The sequence below is a fragment of the Gracilinanus agilis genome, chromosome 2 (genome assembly GCF_016433145.1).
Source record: "Gracilinanus agilis isolate LMUSP501 chromosome 2, AgileGrace, whole genome shotgun sequence".
Taxonomy (NCBI): Eukaryota; Metazoa; Chordata; class Mammalia; order Didelphimorphia; family Didelphidae; genus Gracilinanus; species Gracilinanus agilis.
The window spans coordinates 79,883,414-79,895,958 of NC_058131.1; the positions used below are offsets into that span (position 1 = coordinate 79,883,414).

The following is a 12,545-nucleotide window of genomic DNA, read 5'->3' on the forward strand; positions in this document are numbered from 1 at the left end:
TAGCTAGGAGGCCTAATGGATTGAGAGCCAGGCCCAGAGATAGGAGGTTCAAATATGGTCTCAGACACTTGCTGAGAGTGTGACCCTGGGCAAGCCACTTAACCCCCATTGCCTAACCGTAACCACTTTTTTGCCTAGAAATTAATAAACAGTATTGATTCTTAGAAGATTAGGGTTAATAGTAATTATTATTATTGTATAATTATATAACATCATATATTATGTATAACAATATATGGAATTATATTATTATATGCTGTATGATAAGATAATTACACATAATATATGATATATAATTATGTTATATATAATAATAGTCATTATTAATTATATATCATATATATCATTATATAACATGATACATATATGATACATAATGTGGTATATATTGTGTCACATGTGATACATATATGATACATAATATGAAACATATATAATATGATACATTACATATTATTATAATATATAATAATATGACTATGCTATTTATGACCATATTATTATATATTGTTATATATTATGATATATGGTTGTATATCATATTATGTGTAATTATCTTATCTTATAGTATATAATAATATAACTATATATCTTATATATAATATATGACATAATATTATCATATATTATTATATAATGTTTGCTATTAATATAATAATAACAGACACTGAATCACAGAAGTATAAGGTGTTTCAGGGATTGATCTCTCATTTTATATATTAAGAAACCAAAATATTTGTAATGATAGAGATAAGAATAGTTAATATTTATGGCTGAGTCCAACAATAGACTGAATCCTTTACAATTATTACCTCATTTGATCCTCACAAAAACTCTGGAATGTCGGTATTATCATTAACCCTATTTTACACCTGAGGAAACTGAGGCAAACCATAACCACCCCCTAAATCTGGGGCTGCCTCATGTTGGCAATGTGTTCCACTTGGGAAAAGGGAGAGATCTGTGCCTGAGTGAAGGCATAGTGGGTGGGGGGACCCTCCTCGGTCTGGGTTCTCTTGGCCCAGGCAGACACCCAAAAAAAAGAACACCCAAAAGAAGGCGGCGAGAGAACTGGAAACGACAAGGTGTAGTAAGAAACCTTTAATTCTGAGTAAGCTTTGAGAGAGTTTTGTTTTTTCTTTTCTTTTTTTAACAAACCAGCGGAGTACATGCCTTGGCTTATAAAAGTACCTGAAATCGCCTAGACTATCACCATGCATAGTTTAAGAGTATTTACATCTATTTACATCAGGGAAACCAGAGAAGGAGAGACCTACAGTTATTTACAGTCTACAAAGGAGAAGAGAAAAGGCAGCATAATTGTATCCCCGAAAATACAGTTGGGGGACCAGCAGTGCATGCATATTGAGCTCATATTTGCATGAGAGAACGCAAAGGTTTCTTTTTTTTTTTTTTTTTAAAGACATACCTTTGTTCCTTCTATGCTAAGGACTAGCATGATTAAAGGACATTTTTTTTTCTTCTGTTTTGTTTCTAGTCTATTTGCATCAAGTGCTTTTAAAATGTTCACTAAAGCGGCAGCAGTATTTACCTTGGCAATTAAAGCAACAGCACACAGGACGATTTCCTACTAACTAGCGACAAGCTGCTGGTGAATGAAATATCTATTGTTTCTCATTATCCATCGACCAACATACAGAGATCTCTCCTTGGAAAGGCAGTGCCTAAGCTATCACCATTAATTATGGACATAATATAAATGAGACTCTCGCTACAGTATGTTCTAAATGAAATATTAACAAGGCCGGTGTCTTTGAGCCTGAAAGACACCCTAACAGGGCTCGCTTTAGAACCGGCTGCCCACGAGCATCGCACATACATTATAGAGAAAGGGCTCCGCTTAGAGCGCTAAGTCTGGTCATTAGAGGCCTGCTTACTAGATCCCTATTATTGCAAAATACATCCCCTTAATCAGTTTTCTGGAAGACAGAGTTAACCGTCCATTCTCAGCCCGCCACGGCCCCGTCAGAACACCCCACGGTTCTTCCAGTGTGTTCCAGGTACCGAGGTGTCCATTTCGGCGGATGAAAAGTAGCCATTAGCTTTAAAAAATCTCAACGAGCCGCTCCGTGGACATCTGTCCTAAAAGCCTCTGATGCGGCTGGGCTTTCTGGGAAAGCCCCCGTAGGCTTGTTGCGGTCAGGCTGAAATAATTCCATACAAAAGAAGGACAGGAGCAAGCGGTTGGTTTTAGCTGCGTTATCCTTTGCAATATCACGTCGAAACTAAAATCATTAATTTTGACAGGTATTAATATTAAAAGTCTATATAAATATATACGGTATATATGTAGACCTACATTTATATACAGTATATAGCGATAGGCAAAACAGAAGATGAATAAGATACATACATAGAGTCAAAATGTTAAATGTTCAAGTGAACAGAAGTCAAAAGACGGAAATTCTTCATCTCACATATTCGCTTTTATTTCTTACAAATGTGGCACCATCTCAACTGACTTCACTGAATTTTTTTTTTCTCTGCCTTTTAATGAAATTTTCCAGTTTGGAGGGAGAGTGACAGTAGCCCCACGTCGAGTCCCTGCAACTGTTCTCTTCACTGTTGTCTACTGAAGTTGAGGAAAATCAGATGGCCCATTATGACTTTCATTCCCAAAAAGAGAATTTCCCCATGGGGACTCTGTTGGAAAAGAGACGACACCTTCCAGGATGAAGGCAACCTCACTGGCATTGGGCGTCCTGTATGCTGTTCAGAAAGAGGAATACTTTGTACAATTCTTGAGTTCCAACTGCTATTGTTCTTCAAGTCTCTGGAAAGTGCTAATGAGCAGGAGAATGAGGGCGTTAAAATATCCCCAGGCAATCTAAACCCATCTTTTCTTCCCTTCCTTGTTGTAGGGGACTCAGCAAAGCCCACAGCCAATGGCAGGGCGTTGGCAAAGCCAAGCTAGAACAGGGCAACATAAAATTCTGGAAAGGAGAAAGGGACAGAGAAGGAGCTCAAGAATTTTGGGGAAAAAAATTTAAAGAAACTTCATCTCCTTGAAAACACTAGCTCTGAAAGTCTGCCAAGGTCAGTTTGTCCTCCAGAGCACTGGGCAGTTTAACTACTGGCTATTCAAGTTACTACAGGAAGAGGAGGCTCCAGACCACTGTACTTTTTTCCATAAATCTACTGCTTCTCCAAGAAATGAACAAAGAAGCAGAGAGAATTCAGTCTCACTTTCCCCAGGTTCATATCTACAAAGTTTCTGTTCCTGAGATCTGTTTGCAACTGGGTGGGTTTCTGTGGAATTTTTCCAGAGACAACAGTAACAGAACTCTTGCCTCTCCTTTACCATGACTTCTCCCCAATCCCCTGCTGGAGTCATAAGGTGAAGTGCTCCAGTATGTTCTTAAACATTTAAACAAACAGATCCAACAGCCATTTGTCCAAAGCCCACTGGGCTGAGGAATATGCAGAGTTTAGAGAAGACAAAATCTTATCTAGGAACAGACCCATTTTAAGAGGCAGAATTCTTCCAACTTTGAGAAATTATATTTACACCAGCTATTTGGGGAGATGGAAGTTGGAGATCAAGACAGGGGCCTATATCATTTGGGAGATTCTGAAAAAAGAGAGGATTGTAAATCAAGATAAAAGACAGTTTCTGGTATATGCCTGCCTCCAAGATCATTGACCAAACCCTTTGTTTCTGGCATGAGAAAGACATAGGCTGTTTGTCTCACACCCTTGACCCTTCATCCCTGAGAGTAATTCTCTACAGTTCTTCATCAGTTCTTTCCACCTAGATTGTGGAGGAGGAATTTGGCTTCAGGGTGATCTCCAGATTTGGGCAGGGGGGCTTCCATTCCCAAGAAGAAGTTGCTTGCTTGTTGTATAGCACGAACACTATCATACATTATCAAAATGCATTTATTGCAATGAAAAACATTTTCTTCTTTAAAGGTAAAAACCAGAACACTATCTAAACGTAACTTCTCACAATTGGTGTCACCATCACTATGTTTTAATGCTTCAACAGTTGAAAAATCTTACATGAATTCCTCTCTTCCCACACAAGGAAAAAGTATTGCTTTAACCACACATGTAAATTCTACTCTAAGTGTACAAAACTCTGAAGGACCATGAAGAAAGTCCCTCTTAAAACCAGCCTGGAAAAGATCCACAGTAGCTTGATTGGGAGAGAGGAAAAGGATGGTCTTGGTAGTCAACTATCCTTAGGAATTAATTAGTTGGGAATAGATCCAAGGAAAAAGCAGATCAGCTAGACAGCATCTTAGATTACCCTTGGAAAGGTTGCATTCCTTCACATCCCTGGTAGGTACTGACTGAACAGGCAGATTGTGAAGATACCCCTAGTTTTGATGGGGTTCAGTTTATCCTTGATGGCCAAAGAGCAATTACAAGTTGGGTTTTCTGATTGGGGAAGAAGGTAAAATTTGGAAATGACATTTTTGCAGTGGACTCTGCTTCATCTGGAGGTTATTTGTCCTTAGATCATCTCTTGTAGAGCTGAACCTTCATTCATGTTCATCCAGATGTTTATAATTTCAGTTTAGCTTGTTCACCAAACTACCAAAGGACAGCCTTCCTTTCACATCGCTGACCTAAAGAGAGTTTATCCAGCATGTCTATTTTAGGCTATCTCCAGATGGAATTGTAGAATATGGCAGAGGAGGTGGGAGAAGAATGAGAGAAAGCTTATGTCTTACAGAGTGAATGATGTCTTGTCCATCACAAAGTAGAAAGATCATCCAACTTAGGGAATGACTCCTAGAATATCACAGAACCATACCCAGGAATGAAAGCTCATTGGGATGGGCTAACCGGTCTGCTTTTAGGACAGAAGTGGAATTGATAATCCTAAGATCAACAATTCCCATATCTAGCATACCTGATGGGTCACCTACAGAGATGATAGATATGAATAATGAACTGCATTAGAATGTGGGGGTTCTGAGGAAAGAGACCATTTTAGTTCTTATTAAGTGGCCATCACTGAGTGAATGGGCCTGGAGATGTCCACCCAAGGAGAAGACAAACTAGTTAAACCTGGGTTCCTTACCTCTGTGAAGTTAGACCCATAGGAGTCAGATGTGGAAGGGACTCAGAGAGAAATCTTCCAACGTCCTCATTTCTATAGAGGAAACTGTAACTCCAGAGGGAGAGAAGAGATCACAGAAAATACCAGAGATCAGGATCTCCTCAGTCAAAGAGACCCAAGGCTGGAGCAATCAAAGGAAGAAAGAAATAAAATAGAAGCAAAGGCCTGGGTTCAAACTCCAACTCTGCTATTTCTTATCTGAATGGTAACGAGCAAGGTAGTTCCTTTCTCTGGACCTTGGTCTCTGTCAAATGAAGAAGTTGGCCTCCATGAACGTTAAGGTCCCTTCCTGCTTTAAATCCTGGGTTTCAAAGTTACCAATATCTTCCTCTACTAGATTGAACAGCTTGTGAGGACAGGGATTGTGTCTTATTTATTTTTTCTTAGTATTTCCCTCGGTGCCTAGCATAGAGCTCTACACACCAAGTGCTCACGAAATGCTTAAGTGAACAAATGAATGAACCAACTCTACACCCAGTAGGCATTTAATAAACATTGAAGGATTGAGTGAAATGAACACACCCCACTCCCCAAATTAATTGCTGGTGAGGGACAATCACTTGATCTATCAGCACGAATGGCAGCCGATTCAGAAGGCCGAGGAGCAGCCTCATTTCCAGGAGGGCCGAATTTTGTCATTAGCTAATGGAAAATTTTCCAATTTGGTCCATTTTAAGGTTGTTTGTCCTCCCACAGTGAGCTGAGAATAAATAGACTTTTGGAAGCATTTGCTTTTACTCTGTTTGTTCAAAACAAGGGATTTTAAAGTAACTGTTTCCTGCAGAATGGATCCCTAGCCGTTGCCCAGAGGCCCACAAAGAAACTGGGAAACCTGGCGTGGCCCCTTTCCAGCAGAGTGGTTTTACACCCTCTTGCAGAAGTGTTATTGGAGGACATGGAGAGATGGAGAGGGCGGGGAGATGGCCATTCATTCCACAGTGTGGAATGCACTCTTATTACCTCATCTCCTCCACTGCTGGGTAATAATAAATTATTCCGCTCTGTGTGGCATGTTCACAATGCCCCTGGATTAGCGGCTGTTTTTGCATTTGGAAAGTGTTTGCTTTGCCTAATAGACCTGAGATGAATAACAACAAAAGTGCCCAGACTGTGAATAAAGCCAATGCCATTCCTGCTTCAGTTGAGCTCCATCCTCCTCCTTCTCCTCCTCCTCCTCCTTCCAGTTTGTTCCTCAGAGCCCCCTGGGAAGAGCTGGGCTGTTGATCACTCTCCTCACAGGTGCCACTGCTCACCTGGGGTCCACAGGGCAGTCCAAACACATCCTCCCACTTTTCCTTCAAAGAAAAGACTCTTTGGAGAACTTGATGCGATGAGCGTTGCTTGGCAATGCCAGTGAAGGCTCTTCCCCGGTCCTGCCTCAAAGATCGAGAGATGCCACAGTTCTGAAGCTAGTGGCTATCTAGTGTGGTCTCTAACAGGAATCTAATCTGTACAACTAAACATGCATTTGAAAATAGATAAATTCGGAATGAAAAACAAAATTGTCTAACATGTCTTCTTATTAAGAATGCAAGTATTATCTCCAAAGACTAACAGATGCATTACATATATCAAAGTGTGGGGTTTTTTTTAACCATATACTATACACCAGAAATCCTTTTCCTTTTACCTTTTAAGATATTTGATGCTCATTTGTATCCGATGGCGATGGCAACAAATTGATAGCTAGCAGTTATCAAATAAATTCCAATGAAAAGCCACTGTTTAACATTTTCCTCCCAACAAAGGATTTTGGAAGGACAGATAATTTAGGTCTTTGTGCTCTCACCATAAATAAACAGCGACTGCTTCCCCCCAACCACCCTTCTGTGGACTCAGATTGTACCGCACATCTGACAAATGATTTGTGAAAGAGAATGATGAACCCTTATTACCAAGACACTCTTAACTTAATCCAGAACAAGAATCCTGGGTAATTTTACATACACTATCAAGATTGATGGCCTGGCCCTCCTCTGGCAGCTTGCAAATGTTTGACTGGATCGGAAATGGCATTCAGGCATGATTAAAGATTCAGCTGGGCTTCCCAGAAATTCGGGATCTTTTGTATCCATCATCCAAATTCACCGCCTTTGTTACAGGTTAAAGATGTCTGACCTCAGTTCTAGTGATTAGCAATCTCGTGCAGATGACAAGCCAGATCATTTTCTTTAAAAAAAAAATTGAAACTAATGTTTGTGGGAGCATCCATACCTCTAATCATTATTTATATGCTAACTATTTTTTTTTAATCGCAATGGATCAGCAAGCAGTGGTGACGACTGACAAGCCTGTTGTTTGAGGAAATTTCTAACAAAGTTGTTAACATTAATTCTTTTCTATAGGACTTTCATCTTTTCAGAATCCCCAACTGACATGGCACAAACTGCTTAGCATTGAAAGGCATTCATCAGTGATTAAAGTGCTCTGCTTTATTTATTTTTAGCAGTTTTTTTTATCAGTTTAAGAATGGTTTTTCTTTTATCGGTAGCATGGAATTGTTTCCTAATGAGATGCCCTGACATGCCGTTCTGTCTTCTGCTGATGATATGTGAACCGGAAAGCTGATGAGCAAAAAAATTAAAACTTGTTATTGGACTGTCATAGTGTCGGATTGTATAAAGCTGTTATCCAGAAGATGCTACCAGCGCAGCCAAAGGAACATCTGTGGAGAAACTGAACCAATGGCACATTGAATATCCAGTGGCCATTTCTTTCCTGAAGTTGCCAAATGCAGTCTGAAGGAGAAGACTGTTCCCTTTAGGGGGTATTTGCCAATCAGATTATGACGCTGTGCCAGCTAAATGCAGATAATCCTGAGGTAGAGAAGTCCTTTGCTCTCAGATGAAATCCTATGTTTTCCTACCCCCCAAAAAAGGTCTCTTGTGAGGTAATTAAAATTTTGTTTCACCCCCAAGCAAATAATGTAATTCTCTAACCAGCCAATCCAATCCAATGAACCATTTTCAGAATCAAAGGTTGCAGTATGGCTGCCAAATACCCATTGAAATGATATCATGTCAAAGGATGAGGATATCTCCACCTGCTTCTGGGATCACTGTGAAGACACATTTTTCTTAGGAAAAGATGGTTTCAGCAATCTTCTTGTGGATTATTTTGTACAGCAAAATGGTACCTGGAAAACACCATCAGCTGGGGGAAAAATGCTTTAATGTATTTTCCTCCTCTCACCTAATCATGAACAACCTCAGCTTTGACTCGGCATCTATCCAGGTGTGGGAGACCAGTGACAAATTGAATGCTAGCGTAGATATTTTCTAGGGTCCTCTAGATTGTAGATCCCCACGTTTTCAGCTTCATGAGAAAATACAGTGAAGTCCATTTCACTTCTCTTGGATTGGGTTTGCAGTTGCAAAGAGAAGTGTAAAATTGAGGAAAATATCCATAGATTTCTGGGGAAACCCATTTCTCAGATCATAGAGACTCAAAAGCTGGGGTCTATAATATGTGTTAACTGGGAGAACTGGTTTCATTCTGCCCTTTCTTTCATTAATATGGCTTTTGCCTCAGTTTTCCTTCTTGTCAAGTAGACCTAATGCTTATGAGGGAAAGACAAAGAAACATCAAGCTTTGAAGAAAAGGGCTGTGTCATAGACTTATAATTTTAAGGGATAGGTGATGACTATTCCACTAAACGTGCTTAGAATGAAATTTCCTGGATGCAGTGAAATGAGGCTGGCAGAGACAGTGCCTTATACACAAATACACACATTCCAATTTGAAAGAGAAACAGACAAATTAAGTCAAAATGTTTTTTTTTTGTTTGTTTGTTTTCTCAGAAGGAAGAAATATTCCCCAAAGAAAGACGATGGTTAATTCCATTGGCTATTTGTCGAATCCAAACGAATTCAAACAGCCAAGAGACCTATGCTTTGGCTGAATATGACCATTTTGTTTTCAGCCTGGTTTGTGCAGGTTAGAACATGGCCAAGGCCTCCCACCCTGAAGCCAGTGAAACATAATTTCACCGTATGGAGTTCACCGCCATAGACCCACAAGCCTTCCAAGTGACTATGGGTTGTTGAAACCACAGGGAGCCAATCACATTGAACAAACACCAGGCTCTCATTGCCACATGAGTCTCCCCTGATCTACAATCAGCTCGGTAATGTGCCATGACTGTAACTCTCCGGGGAACAGACAAGGCGGTGCCGTTGGTTGGTTTCTGGTAGAGAAGGAAGAGGGGGAGGCGGTGATGTCACCCCTTCTTCCTAACGTTCCATCGGCGACTCTCTCTTCAGTTATCTTTTGTGTCTTTCTTGGCAACCTGTGTATCCCGATTGCTATCAGCTTATAATTAGTCACCTCGGCAAGACCTACGATGTACACAAATACTCATAAGATGCCAGATAAACTCTATTGGTTTTAAATTAGAGCCATCCATGCCATCTCTCTCAATGAGCTCCAGCTTACTATTTTTAATTATCGCTTGTGAAGCACCGTGATTTCTTTGCCCTCTGCACAGGTCGTCTGGCAGCCTTCTGTGAGACCCCACAAAGCACCATCACCCCAGCCACACTCCCCCTCTCCATGCCCATGTGTGCCCCTGCAAAGTCAGAACTCAGATTGGCTAATCAGGAGATTTCCATCAGGGGAATGGGAAGGGATGGACTTCACTCCCTCCACTGGTATTTTGAGGAAGAGGGGGAAGACAAAACTGCCCTGCCTTTTCTAAGTATTCTTCTAAATGCATCATTTCTTTGGGATTTATAAAATGCTTCCAGAGGGCAAGGAGAGCATCGGATACCCAAAAGTCTAGAATTTCACTGTGGATAGAAGAGCACACAGGGGGTGTGCACACTGCAATAGTGCTGACAGAGGCTGTGTCTATCACACACACACACACACACACACACACACACACACACACACACACACAATCCAATTTGAAAGAGAAACAGGCAGAATTTGGTCAAACAACTGGTAATTTTTTTTTCCTCCAGAGGTAAGGAATATCCCCCAAAGACAATGGTTCATTCTGTTGGCTATTTATTGGATCTGATTGAATTCAAGCAGCCAGTCCTCTTTTCCTAACAGTAACCTAGGAATGACTGATTTTGTGTGTGTGTGTGTGTGTGTGTGTGTGTGTGTGTGTGTGTGTGTGTGTGTGTGTGTGTGTGAATAATGGCACTAGCCTCTGTCACACTGTAGGAAACCAAAAATGTAGGGAGCTGGTACAGACCCTAAAGGTTCTCCACTTGATAAGATAATTAGAAGTTCCTGGGTTAATTCCAACAGAAGGTTTTGGAAAAATCAACCCTCACATGATGTTCTTAGCTAGATCAGGGAGTTGTCGAAATTAAGGTACGTTTCTGCTTGTAAAAATAGTTTCCCCTCTTTTCACTTAGAAGACCATTCCTTCCTACACCTGTTGGTTTTCCACATTTAACCATTCCCCCCGGCTTCTGGATTTCTGGGTTTTGTGTTTGTTTGGGGCTGTTCTTCGATGCACATTCATTAATTTCCTTCCCCTCGCAGGTTGGTCCCATCTTTGAGGACACTGTGCTTCGAGTCCGACGGAAGCCTGCCAAAATGTAGATGTTATTAAAGGAGATGGGGAGGCTGGGGAGGCCAGGCTCACGTCGTTGGCTAATTCTTATTCTCTGTTCTTTAAATTCTAGCAACAAGGAGCCGCCACCACTGTCTACTGCGCCGTGGCACCCGAGCTGGAGGGCCTGGGAGGAATGTATTTCAACAACTGCTGTCGCTGCTTGCCTTCAGCAGAGGCCCAGAACGAAGTGACGGCCAGGGCCTTGTGGGAGCTCAGCGAGAGGCTGATCCAAGAACGAGTTGGCAGGCAGACCAGCTGACGGGGACCTCCTGTAAGGATCAAAACACACCCAGTGTATGTGTGCGCATTAGAAAACTGCCAACTCTGGAACCTTTCCAAGCTTATCATCTAGAGGGTTTCCATATACCTCAGATACAGATTAGCTAGTGTTAAATGGAATAATAGCAGTCACAACATAGTGAAAAATGTTAAGTACTAATGGGAAGTAGGGAATTCTGTAGGTTAAAGGGACAATATCTCTTTCTGGGGCTTTCTTTTGCTTTTCCGTAGGATTGTAGCCTTTGCAAAGTAGAGCCCTCAGTGAAGTTTGGGGCATCCTTTGTGTTACTTTAGAAGCGCAAGACAACTTTTTCATTAATTTCCTGGCTCAATGTTCTACAAATCACCCACACAATCCCCCCCCCTTCCTCCTTCCCCAGCCCCTTTGGGGAAGGAGACTTCTTCTTTAAGAATTGATCTTGGTCAGGAAATATCTGTTTCATGCAACCTGACCAAATTCGATTGGGCTTGGCAACAGAAAGGAAGGGGACTTGGGTCCCCTTTCCTTCTATCCCTCCCCCACTTTGCTCTAGACAAAAAAGCCTCAGTGATGATTAGGAGTATGTGGTGCTGAGCTAGCTGAATATACACAGAAAGCAGCGGTCACTTCCTCCCCTGCTGATTAAATATTGAAGAGTATTTTTGAGATAACAAAATGTATATCGGACACTATTCCCTAAAAGGCTTAGTTTAGAGTCAGGAAAGAAGATCCCAAGTCCTTAAGATACATAAAGGGTTGTGAGGGGCTTGACTCTCCATGAAGACTTTTAAAGAGCATCTCTCTGAGGTTCAGTTTCTCAGTTCTCCTGATGCCCGATCCTGCTTGCATTTGTCTTTATTCTCTTTTCCTTATGCTTTAATAAAAGAACATGCTTAAATATTGTCACCTGAAGAAAACATTTGCATTGTTTCTTTAAATGTATTAGTCTCTAAAAAAACAAACAAGGAAAAATAAATAGCTTCTCGTAGATGCCATGAAAAGAAGGTTCTTGCGTCTTCGCTGAGTTGTGTTGTGTTTTTTTTTTTTTTAGTTTTGTGCTTTGTGGCTATTTCCTTGCCTGAAAGTTGTCTCACGCCATCAGCATCCCAGCATCACATCTTCTGTAAACAAGATAAAGAAAGACAGGAAGATGGTTAATTGTGTTTTCACATTTCTGGGTGTCATTTATGGCAAATTGGTCATTTGCTGAGGGTTTGTCTCCATCATTGGAAACTACCTGGGACTATGAGAGAGAAAGGAGGTGGTGGGGAGGGGGGAGGAGGAAGAGAGAGAAAAGAAGAGAGAGGAAGAAAGAGAGAGAATGAGAGAGAGAGATAAAATGAGAGAGAGAGAGAGAGAGAGAGAGAGAGAGAGAGAGAGAGAGAGAGAGAGAGAGAGAGAGAGAGCGCTCCCCTAATTCTGGGTTTTGCACATCTCTGGAGAAAAGTCAGAGAAGGTAATCTACTTGTGAAAGCTTTAGATGGAGATGATTCAGAGCCCAGAGGAGTGAACCAGATGTGCAATCCACATTTAACACACCAAATGGGGACCTGGAATCTTGGACTTCTGTGGGCTTCAGATAAGACATTCTTACGGCAAATGACTCCTTCAGACATGAATAC

The 12,545-nt window shown here is 41.1% G+C and overlaps 1 protein-coding gene across 1 annotated transcript in view; it reads left to right on the forward strand.

Moving 5' to 3' along the window:
• Positions 1-12,043, forward strand: part of WWOX (WW domain containing oxidoreductase) — a 1,184,703-nt gene extending 1,172,660 nt beyond the window's left edge. Inside the window, exon 9 of the mRNA XM_044663258.1 lies at positions 10,735-12,043. Coding sequence (XP_044519193.1) covers positions 10,735-10,923 — 189 coding nt within the window. The 3' untranslated portion in view covers positions 10,924-12,043. The remainder of the gene's footprint in view (positions 1-10,734) is intronic.
• Positions 12,044-12,545: the final 502 nt, after the last annotated feature.